General features: G+C 39.1%; 1 protein-coding gene across 2 annotated transcripts; it reads left to right on the top strand.

The window, feature by feature from the left end:
* The first annotated feature begins 188 nt into the window (after positions 1 to 188).
* inpp5ka (inositol polyphosphate-5-phosphatase Ka) lies at positions 189 to 11,564 on the top strand. Of its 2 annotated transcripts, none has more exons than XM_062385743.1 (13): positions 189 to 312; positions 638 to 742; positions 3,076 to 3,180; positions 3,272 to 3,380; positions 3,606 to 3,722; positions 4,594 to 4,769; positions 4,862 to 4,973; positions 5,087 to 5,196; positions 6,942 to 7,173; positions 8,196 to 8,333; positions 8,419 to 8,502; positions 8,578 to 8,682; positions 8,784 to 11,564. In XM_062385743.1, exons 2-13 carry the CDS (start codon positions 687 to 689, stop codon positions 8,862 to 8,864), a joined length of 1,425 nt encoding a protein of 474 aa, XP_062241727.1. In that variant the 5' UTR covers positions 189 to 312; positions 638 to 686; the 3' UTR covers positions 8,865 to 11,564. The 2 variants fall into 2 exon arrangements, with proteins under 2 accessions (XP_062241727.1, XP_062241726.1); XM_062385742.1 differs by having other exon boundaries at positions 212 to 312; positions 673 to 742.
* Positions 11,565 to 12,105: the final 541 nt, after the last annotated feature.

The raw sequence follows: 12,105 nt of genomic DNA, 5'->3' as shown, positions 1-12,105 counted from the left end.
ACATTAATTACATCTCAATGCACACCTTTACTATTTACTCAAACTTAAGAGGAACCTTCTGTCGGGCAGTTTATAATGGCGAGATTTTTGAATAAACTTGTAAACGATAACTACAGCTGAAGCTAGTCTTAAAAGCTACTGTTAACTTTATTTTGAAGGCAAATCTTTTGTTTTTACCGGATAAGGGGCGGAGCAATTTCAGTTTACTTCCATCCTCTGAGAAGCTACTGTACTACCTGTTTATGTCGATGTTTAAAACACGTCTGTCAAGAAGCAGATAAACAGCGGAAACCAGTCAGCTCACACCTCCAGGTAGAACACGATGAAACACATTTAGCTCGACTGTTTGATTCTAGGAAGCTAGCTTCAGTTAGCTGCACAGTGTAGCTGTTAGCTAATGTTTACATTACCGTTTAACAGCATCGGGGCGTGATGTTGATGTTAGCTTAGCCTCAAGAACTTAGCTTGGCTGAAGTTATGAGTGCTGTCATAACAAGCGTGCACAAAACAGCTGTCACGCTCTCAGAGTTTCCAGCTAAGTTGTTAGCATCGTTAGCTAACACTTGTGTGTGAGTGTGACGGAACTCAAAGCAGTAATATTGCATTGATCAGTGTTTGTGCTTGGTTCGGGCTGCAGCTGCCACCGGGTGGGTTTGTGTCATCGTCTTCCAGCTGTGGAGAAGAAGATGGAGGAGAAGGAGGAGCAGCCGGAGAGGGGAGACACCAACACACACAGCTTCAGGTTGGTGAGCACTCATGTGAACCACACACAGACCTGCAAGGTGTGTTCTTTAACTTCTAATAGATCAGTTAAAGAAGAGATACAGTAAATGGCTTGATCTCGTTTGGATCACGTGTTCCCTGACAACACAGTGGGAGTTGAGGTTTGTATCTGGCTTTAGAGAGACGTGCAGTTCAGCAGTATGTTGTCAATAGGCTGTACCGTCAACATGGCAGGTTTTTGAATGGACCTTAGCCTGAGATAATTTCCACTTCAGCCCTAAGACCACTGTTGTTCTACTGACACGGCTGTAAAATGACAGGGTTTATAGCTCATTGATGAGATGATTTGTGGTGTATAAGTGATCTGGTGTCTGGTCAGTGTTCAGTTTAACGGAATTGTGTAATCTTGATTGCAGATTGTAGTATTTTTAAAGAAGTTATGTTTTGGTCTGCTTTAGTTTGTCTGTCTGTTGTTTGTGAGCAGGATTACATTAAAGGCACAGGACAGAGTAACACAACTTGGTGGAGGGATGCAGTATGGGTCAGAGCAGAACCCATTACATTTAGGAGTGGATCTTGATCAGGGGGCAGACCCAGGAATTTAATTTTTTTTTTTTACATTTTGGTAGATTTTTCAGGGAATTATTCCTGGATCTAAATGGAGAAAAATGTGACATGTTTAAAGAACTGATATTTATGAGTGTATTTCTTATATATATATATATATATATAATACACTATGGTGATTGTCCATTGTATGTTTGGAGGTCTTCTGCACAATTTAAGTTACCCACTACCAGATGATGTTAGCAGGTGTTATCAGCCACCAGCAGATATAATTTGGTGCAGATCCACATCCACATGTTAGGTTGGTGGAATCCTAAATATGGCCATGTCATTTGGGGCTCAAGGGATCTGGAATGCGAAATTTACGTTTGGCACATAATTTATACACTATACATTCATTTAGTTTGCTGGAGTATTTTCTGTTGCGATTTCTCATTGCTTCTATCATTGTTGTCTGAGTCAGTCATGTGTGAGTTTAAGAGTTTTCAAACCCTCAATCTATTGCAATAACACACACAGTGCTGTGTCTGCCAGTCTACGAACTGGCCAACAATGCACCGGTGCTGACCAATAATACCCACCTAATGCGGATTTGAAGGAAAAAACAATGTGTTGCCATCCAGGAGGGTGCTAAGCAGCCTGCAAAGGGACAGAGGTTTTAATGCTCAAATAGCAAGTTGGTTTCATAATTTATTAATAGGCCTCATGTTGAAACATTTTACAGTGAGATTAAACGTGGTTTTAAGTAGACAAAGAGGACTTGTGCTAATAATGAACCAGCTCCCTAATCACTCCAAATGTGGAATACCCAAATCCTTAAGCCAGTACTTCTCTCATTTCACTCAGCGGTTTGACTCTACAGGAGCCACCAGAACCGTACACTGACGCTCATTTGATTCCTTTCATGCAATACGGAATTATTTCCAATCATTCAATTTGGGATTTTTTTTTCTACCGGAGCAAGTGGTGGTCCTTTTGCAAGTATTTTTGCTTCCTTATTTTTTAACATCGATTCCTGAGGGAGAATGGATGAAATCAATCAGCTTTTAGGCAACATACAACGTGTCCGATCTGAAAGCCTCTGCAGCGATGCCACACAGTCGTCGGGCAGCAAGCTGGTTCTGCACCACCGGCTCAACCAGCTGTTGACCTGCGTGGATGACTTGGATGCCAAAGATGAACTGCGTGAGAAAGTGGTCAAGACACTGGATAACGCCTTCCTCTTATTTGGCAAGAGGGCCAACACCCAGAAGAAAGGGCGCTTCAGGTGGAGAACCAATGTCACCTCTTCACTTGTCTTTCCTGAATGATGGAGGTGGCGATAGTGTGCGTGTGTGTGTTGTGTGCATGACTCCCTCTTTCCTATGGTTAACTTCTGTTGCTATTTCCCTTTCACATTCTTTCATGTTTTATTTTCGTTTTTTTTTTTTTCAACGTACTGAATTATTACAGGCCAACAAAACACACTTTGGATTTTTGGTAAATTAACCCCTCCAGTCCAACATGTGTTTCAGAGCACAGAAATGAATTATAATGGATTCTATGAGTTAAGGCACAAGGATGATACGTCTCATTATGTGGTAACTGTAGCAGCCTGACTGGCTCGTTATTGCAGCACAGTGCATATACTGTAAGAGCGTTTAGCTTACTGTCACCCTGGGCTCCGTTTTGGTTTTCGGAATACTGAATGAAGGTCTTTGAATGTACATTGGACATTATCTATTACTGATGATACTTATTTCGGTGGGAAATTCTGTGTACATTTTTTTCCTTCGATGTCCACAGGCTTCACATGGTGACGTGGAATGTGGCCACAGCTGATCCTCCAGACGACGTAACCTTGCTTCTCCATCTGAACTCCCCAAAAAGCCCGGACCTCTACGTCATCGGGTAGGTGGCGACAGCGTCGGACGTCTGGTTATATAACTGGGTATCAGAAGAGTGACTCACAATTAAATATGTGTGTGTGTGTGTGTGTTAGTTTGCAGGAGGTGTACTCAGGGCCACTGAGATTCGTGTCAGATGTTGTATTCAATGATCCATGGAGTCATCTGTTTATGTCAATCTTAGCACCACGGAATTACGTTAAGGTACAGATCCTCTCTAAACACCCTCTTATTCCTGCACTCATATTAGAAGTGTAGTACAGATAGTGTAACATACTGTTTGTTTTATGTTCGGCAAGTTAGAACGTTTGATGGCCAGATTTTTAGTGTTAGGTGATTAGTTATTACCATCACCTAGATTTACATAAAATGCTGACTTTAGAGAGTTTGCTGTAGTTTACGCTCAGTGTGGCCATGTGTGTGTTTCAGGTGTCCTCTATCAGAATGCAGGGTTTGCTGCTGCTCTTCTTCTCCAAACTGCAGCATGTCCCCTTCATCAGCGACATCCAGGCCACATACACACGTACCGGCATTTTTGGATATTGGGTAAACGGAAACACACACCAGCTATCCAGAGGAATGTATGTGAAAACGCAAATGTCAGAGTCAGTGGCTGCTGATATTCTACAGAGATTCTCCTGCCAGCTCCCGTGTAAAGTGGGGGGCATTGATGTTGTTTCTAAATGCGAAACTGAAAATCAATCGTAAGGAATACAAATATCTCAGGATGAAATAGAGTAACATCTTTTTGTTTTTCATCTTGTGAGTGCTAGAAACAGCATCAATGCCCCCACTCACTTGCAGTTAGTGCTGCCTGCAGCACTTCCCCTCAGCATAAAGATTTCTTTGTCGTTGTTAACACGTCTGACTGGTGAATCTCCTGCTTTCTCCATATGTCTTATTATTTCCTTTATATCAACTGGTCTGAACTGGCTTAAATATGATGGTTACCCAACTGTTCCTGGTCTCTCTCTCTCCCTCCAAATTTAAACCTGCCTGTTGTTTGGATTACCAACAATGCAACTTAATCATTTAATCACCTTATTTTTTTCTTTGTCAAAGCTGCTTCAACTGATTCTGACCCAAGTGATATCCCTTTAGGCCATTTATCCAACTTCAACCATGAAGCTTCCTTCATTTGTTTAAAATATGTCAAAACCAAAGCACAGAAACCGAAGTAAATGTTTTAAATCTCATTTTCATTTTTAGAAAATATAAAAAGTAGCATATGAGCTGTTCTTTTTTGCAATTGGTATAAATTGATAGTTATGTCTTCATGTCGTAGTTGTAAATACACTGGTATCATCATTTCACCTATATCTCACACACTGGACCTTTAAAATTGGAAAGTGAAAAGCTTCTTAAACAGTACTAGTTTTTTTTCCTGTTTCTAATCTTTGCCTTTTTTTTCTCTCAGGGGAACAAAGGTGGTGTTTCCATCCGTTTGTCTTTCTATGGCCACATGCTCTGTTTTCTCAACTGTCATTTGGCTGCTCATATGAAATATGCCACTGAGAGAGTGGACGAGTTTGAGTACATCATGGACACGCAAACGTTTGCATGTAAAAATACTCCAAGAATTGCTGACCACAAGTAAGCAGCTGAATAGAATAACCAATCTCCACTTTGCCGATAAAAATGTTTCATTATGGCTAATATGAAGCTTCATCTCATTGTATCACAAGTCTGGTCTTTTGGTTCGGAGATCTCAACTTCCGAATTCAGGACCACGGCATGCACTTTGTCCGCACCTGTATCAACAATCAAACCTACAACCTGCTGTGGAGCAAAGACCAGGTTTGACACTTAAAGAATTTTCCCCAGATTTCCAGCTCATGTGAAAGGTTCAGGTCTCAGTTGTACACCAGCTTTAATGGATGGTGTGTTTGTGTTTGTGTTGTCCTTTGCAGTTGATCATGATGAAGGAGAGAGAACAGAAACTTCAGGAATTTGAGGAAGGCCCTCTGGACTTTCAACCCACGTACAAGTTTGACTTGAACTCTGATACCTACGACAGCAGGCAAGCTACTCATAAATTAGCTTTTTATAATCTGCTCCATTTTAAGTACCTGCTTCTTAAAATATTCTTTTGTATATATTTCATCTACACCTCTTTTCAACTTCACAGGCTCTGCAAGACATGGTTTGGCTTTAAGTAAGACCACAAAGTGCATTTTTATCCAAATCTCCATTCAGGTTAACCCTTTTTTAATCCACCACTGCAGTTTATGCGTATACACAACTTTTAACAAGGAGTATACTTGTTTCCTGCTGGAACCATAGACAGTATATAGAGATTGTCAGATGACCACTTCCAAAAGTGAAACCAAATCCAAATCGGAATTGCCCTAGTGGCCGCCTGCAGTATAGGTCCCACTGAAGACTTTTTTTAATTCAATTTTTGATGATGATCTCAGAATTACGTCAAAGGCACAAGACGAAGGTTACTGTAAATGAGATATGTTAACTTCATTGTTATACATCCGGAGGAAGTGCTGAAGCATTGTCCATCTTTATATACTGTACAGCCATCGGTTGTGACTTTTAAACATTAACAAGGATGGGTTTTATCTGTGATACGCTGCAGATGAAACAACAAGCATAACACTAACTGCCTTTTCAGTCACATATCAGGTTGTCCCTGATAAGAAAAGACTGGAAAGCTTGTTTTGTTACTGAATACTATCTGAGCAGTATTCAGGAACTCAGGAGATGATTTTGTTGTTAAATGTACCCTGTATAGTTTATGACCACTAGTGGCTATAAGTAGCAATATTATCTTTATGTCTAGTTCGGACTATTTCACTGATGACCGGTGGAAATGATAATACACAAAAAACCGGCATTAAGGAGTGTTTACAAAACTTTACAAATTATCAAATAAAGAAAGTCTCAACAAATGCAGTGGAAAAGGTGTACAGCATATTTATTAAGGGTTTAACCAAATGGGGTTTGTGGGAAACGAAAACTAAAGGAAACTTTTATTTCATAAAAGAACTCTACGGGGTGCCTTTAAATAGCCAACAGCGGTCTACATTAACCCACATTTAACCGACTGTTGTTTATTTAAAAGTGTTGAAACAGAAAAGCTGCTACATAACAGCTAACATGCATGCTCAATAACAATATGTTTTGTTTAGTCTGTACAGTCTTTTTTTAAACAATGTCACATAATGTGACATTGGTTGATTTAGTCTCTATGTGCATTCATTAAATCAAAGACCAAAGCATCATGCATACTAATGTCTATATGACAGTGTGAAGTCCTCTTAGGTCTTTTAAGAGATTCAGTTCTGGGAAATACATTTTGGATTTAATTTAAATCTCTTAAAGGAATAACATTTTGAAATTAGGACTTTTTATAGACAAACAGTCAAAGGTCAACTAAGCTGTGGCATCATAATGTTCAACAAAACATTTTTTTAAGGTCTTGCATATATTTATACAAAAATACAGAACTAAAGTAACTATTAACTAATTATAATAAATGTTCGTATTGCTTAGTGTGGAAAATACCCTCTCTTTGCTGAATGCTTTCAGGTTATCACTTATGAAACTATAGTTTCTTCCTCAAATTGGCCTATCCTCGAGGGAAGAGTTGTCTCATCATTATTTAGGAGTTACACATTTTTCTGTTTCCCACCTCTCTCTCATTTATCATCCAGGACCGGACAACAGTGGTGATTCTTGCTATAAATCTTTGAATGCGTTTTCTGACTGAAGCCCTTTGCTATCTGTTGCAATTTGTGTTTGCCACCTGTCCAGTGGAAAGAAACGCAAACCTGCCTGGACAGACCGAATCCTGTGGCGTCTCCGGCCCAAAGACCTAACCTCTGATGAACAAGATGACAACTCGGAGCTAGTGAAGAAGGTCAAGGAGCTGGAGGAGGAGGAGGAGGAGGAGTACCCTCTGAGGATCAGGCAGGACATGTACACCAGCAACATGGAGTTTACCATCAGTGACCACAAGCCCGTCATTGGCATCTTCACACTTGAGGTGAGAACCTGTTCTCTGCACAATGACACAGCTACATTTAACAATCCGTACGTGTTTTTGCTCTAAAAAATGTCTTAAAATATCTATAAGTCACACTGTTGCTCTCTGCAATATGCTCGATGTTACCATGAACCCATATAATATGGGTTATTTTAACTGAATCCCACAATCTCTTACAAAAGAAAAAATTGCGCTGCCAACCGCAAGCGAATCGATGTGGTCTTCACTTAGACTCAGGGATTAACTGATTTGATTTTGTTGGTCAGGATAAGGTCACTACAGCCTCCAAATAAAATGTTTGGTCTCGTGAACGTAACACCTTTAGGACATTTTCTCAAAATCTTAACGAATTTCACTTGACCTGATTTGAATTTGGTGGTCAAAGGTGAAGTCTCAATGTTTTGCCTTTTGAATGTAGTGTCTGTGATTTATAAACAATATGAAAAATTTGTGATTGTGCTTTCCCAGTCTTAGGAGTTGATTTTAAAGGATAATTGGTCTATATTGCAACTGGGGTATTACTTATATACTATCTTTTGCCATTCTTTCTACTGTTTACGATGTTATACTGGTACTAGTAATTGCAGAGATCTGCACCATTATCATCATCATCAATAAGTGAATACTGCTGAAACTGGGCTGAGACGTATCGGTGAATAGCACAGAGGAGTGAAACGAACTGCAGAGATTCAGGTCAAAGCTACAAAAGCAATGAGAGCTGAACAGAGCTTCCATTCTTATCTCTAACACACACCTACAGTTTAGCTGCTGAATACACATCATTGCGGCTCTATGTAAGTAGCCATCACCTGTTGCAAGGCTGTGACTTGGCATGCTCTTGATCAGACTGTCTAACTGCTCTTTCTTCTTTACCTGACTAATTATTAGCGATGCAATTCTGTTTCCAGGATCCCACAATTGAAATGTAAATGCTTGCTTTGCACAGATTAATTTATAGACTAATTTACTATCAGAAAACTAAAACTGTATTGATACAGAAGATTATTTCTCCTCTCATCCAGCTGAGGAAGATGTACGAGACTCCTCTCGTGCATCTGCAGGCGGAGGGCGAATGGAGCTCAGACATTGATGCCATGGTCCTTTACAGCCCTCTGCAGCCCTTCCGCTCCAGTTCATGGGACTGGATTGGTCTTTATAAGGTCAGTTTAATAACAACAGGTAACCAATGCCAGCTTAAATGTGATATTGCAGTAGGTGAGTCATAAATGTTTGTATGACATTCAGGTTGGATTCTCCAGTTTGACAGACTACATCACCTACACGTGGGTCAAAGACGATGAGGTGGCTTTCAATGAAGAAGTCATACAGGTAGTAGATTTGCACCAATAAGTAAAAAGACGATGAACCTCCCACAGTTTAATGAGTGTGTCTCTGTTTCTGTAGGTCTATGTTAGTAAGGAGGAAATCCCTGTGCATGGAGGAGAGTGTGTGCTGTGCTACTACAGTAATACTCTGCGGGGCATCATTGGAATCAGTGAACCATTCAAGGTGAGTGAATGATGTATTAGAGTTTTTAAACAGCTGATTTAAACAGTGGTACCTGGTCTTGTTCATAAAGCTCCAGGGTGATCTGCCTCTTTCTCTTTTAGGTCCACGAGTCCAAGGTAGCCAATGAGGAAGGCTTGCTACATGACCAGATTAACAGACTAGACAGAATTGTAGCAAGTTAAGGTGTTTGAGACTGATCTCCAGGAGTCATAACTGTGATATAATGTAGAGATGAAACAGTTTGGACCTGGATTTCCTGAACTATGACCAGATTTTTCATAACTGTGCTTCTTCACCTGTCAGTGAAAGAGCAGTTTAGGAAATGCCCCACTGGCCTCTCTAATGCTACTGGAGTTGTTTACTTAACACCCCTGTGGTCTGTATACCTTTTTTGTACAACTGGTTCCTATGGTCACATTCTCTGTGTGTTAACAAGAGTCTGAGCTCTGAAAACCTGCGACTGGGCACATTACACTGGAAAGTTAGACTTAATTTAGCTTTAGTCGGAGCAAAGAACTGCCAGCTTTATCTTGGGGGCTAAAATGTGGTTGTCAGGTGAAAGGAGTGGGTCAGGTTACTTAATGTAGTTTGACATTTGTATTTGGCCTGTTTATAAAAATGATCTGCAGATGGAGCTTCAGCAGAGGCTGAGACCAATGATGGTTTATTGAGATGGGCGACTTGACTCTACTTCCTCCCCATAGTACAAAAATGTAACCAAAAGGTCTCTGACACAGAGGCTACTATCTCGTGCTGGTGACGTTAATTAAAGCCAGAGTCTGTTTAGTAGTATGTGGCTGCTATATCAAGGTCATGCTGATACCTGCCAAACCAACTGTAAATCAATCACAGCTGTCAATCATAAAATTTCACCCTGTTTTTTAGCATCAAATAACTAATGAACTTATCCGAAAATAAACCTGTAGTGTAATAAGAACGACCTAAAATGATAGAAATCATCTTACGGAACATTTATTTGGTGTGTGATTTGACTTTTTAGCTTGGTCCATGTCCCAGCTGCTAACATGGTGTGTGTTGGTAACCTGCAGCCAGCCACCAGGGGGCAATCTTAAGGTTTTGCCTCCACTTTTAAAAACTGTCATGTCGTCCATCTTTATATGTGAAGTCACTGGCTGCAATTTAAAGCTCATTCAGTCTGTAAGTCTACTAAGAGCTCTGTTTAGACTCACAGGATTTGAGTTTCAAACTTTGGTTCAAAGTTAATGGCTTTGCTCATGAAGAAACTTTTGAAAACCTCCAAATGCTGTCAGAGCTGCCTTCATGAGGCTGAAGGAATAGTAGGAAGTTGAAGTAAGTTGAGAACAAACTTACTACACTGAATAAAAGGAAAAGGGAAATGCAAAGGTAACAATGCCCATTGGCAATTTGTGTTTTCAATTGCTAACAAGGTTAATGCTTGGTTCACTGCTGAAGCAACCATTCACTGCTGAATTAGCAAACACAAAGAGATGGCTATCCATGAATCCCTCTCGTAACTAGTTTGCCTTAACTTAATTTAGGTAAAGGCTTAAGTTTCCATCTACTCAGTTGAGTCTGTCCTAAATCTTTGGATTAAAAAGGATTTCCCGTTGAAGGGGAAATCAGAGCTTCGTATCTGTGGGAGAGAATTGTCAAAAAGAAATGCTGTAAAATAAGGATCGAGTCAGTGTATAACCAGCGAATTTTACCTCAAACTGTTGAAGTTTGTAGAACCACTGAACATAAAGTTGTTCAGTTACATATCTCATTACCACCAGGGAGCTATTAGCTCTGTTAGCTGCCAGTATCCAGAGTCTTATAAATCAGGATTTTGGTCCAGTGTCCCGATCTCCGATCAAAACATGTGAATCAAAAAGAGAAATGTGTGTGACATTTTATGCTCTTTGTTGAAACTTGGCCTTCTGTACTTCAATGTGAGAGGAAACTGAAATGGCACTTTAGTTTTGTTAGCCCACACACTTCAGATATTTTACTGACGTACTTTTTGGTACTAGATAATGACTGAAAAAAAATGTTAAGGGCGGAAATTAAGTGAAATTCAAATTTATGGAAGTGAAGAATTCCTTATCTAATTTAATATGTTTCCTATCCTGAAATGATTGCTGTGTTTTGAAAGCTGGACCTTTTTGTGTTTTAAATGTTTTTTTAATTGAAATATTTGTAGGTTAACAAAGGTATTTTACTTTGCTGTGTGAGTGGACTGTTTCTAGGAAGATAAGAAAAGATGTATAAGTTTAGATTTTCTCCTCATAGTATTGTAGAATAAACGTGGTTGCTCCTGGAGAACTTGAAAACATAGATATAGAAAATTAAACTTTGACTTTTTGAAGATTGCTTATGACTCATTTTCAGCTCGCTGCCTCGTTAACCTACCAGCGTTTCTTCCGATTTATAGTACAAGTACTGTTTGTGGCATCACAGTCAGATGGAGAACTCCATGATATGTTACACTGATGATTGTTATAAATAAGTACCGACAGCTTTACTCATTTTTATTGGTGTGTTTTAAAAGAAACATTAGGATTCAGCAAGTGCCTCTGAAATTATTGTTGCTTTACAATTAATGTACTTTACTATGCTGCTTAATTTTGAAACCGTGTGTATCATTAATATAGATACGATTATTTGATCATAACACGGCGTGGTTTTCATCGCCTTTTCTTGTTAGGAGAGCTTTTGGTTTTTAGTATTGCTGTTCTGAACTTTCCGCTCTCTTTTGCTGAATGCTACTGGCTTGCTGGAATGAATTATATTAGCTGTTGTTTATTTTATTTTATTTTTCTAACTAAAGAGAAACATATTTTCTCAAGTTGTGATGAAACAAAATGTACTGTAACAGAACCAACAAATAATTCAACAGATATTAAAGTACTTATATATGATTACTTTGTGTGTATGTTATATGTATGCATGCATGTATGTATGTATGTTTGTATATATATATGTACCATGTTCCTACACCATTATTGCATGGTGGTGCAATAAGTCCAACATATTGCACCACCATGATCCTAAGGTGTAGTAACAGTGTGGACTTCATGGAGGAGGACCTGCTCTTATAGAGCTCATTCTAAGGAAATGGAATAATAATACACTAATGAAGACAATATGAATTAGCATTTCATTTTTACCAATAGATCCACCAAAACACGACTCACTTGACCTTTATATTAAATATGGGCATATTTTATTCATTTAATGAACTACATCAAACAGCAGATACAATTTGAATTCCACCAATGAGATTTGTGATTGTGTATTTTTAGATAGATAGAGAGAGAGATATTAATATAATGAGGGGGACAAACTAATTAATAGGATTGGAGCCAAAATAATCATCAAATCAAATCAAGTCAAACTGAATCAAGAAAATAAATTTCAAACCCAGTTTCGATCATACTACAAATATAATATCACAAAATT

This window comes from Platichthys flesus, chromosome 4 (assembly GCF_949316205.1).
Source record: "Platichthys flesus chromosome 4, fPlaFle2.1, whole genome shotgun sequence".
Taxonomy (NCBI): domain Eukaryota; kingdom Metazoa; phylum Chordata; class Actinopteri; order Pleuronectiformes; family Pleuronectidae; genus Platichthys; species Platichthys flesus.
This window is presented reverse-complemented; position numbering and strand designations above follow the sequence as displayed.

Excerpts from the sequence above, each read along its gene's own strand:
- inpp5ka (XM_062385743.1), top strand. The coding sequence starts at position 687 with ATGGAGGAGAAGGAGGAGCAGCCGGAGAGGGGAGACACCAACACACAC. Across the intron at positions 3,723-4,593 it reads CCGGCATTTTTGGATATTGG|GGGAACAAAGGTGGTGTTTC; the intron begins GTAAACGGAAAC and ends TTTTTCTCTCAG. Across the intron at positions 4,770-4,861 it reads CCAAGAATTGCTGACCACAA|TCTGGTCTTTTGGTTCGGAG; the intron begins GTAAGCAGCTGA and ends TTGTATCACAAG.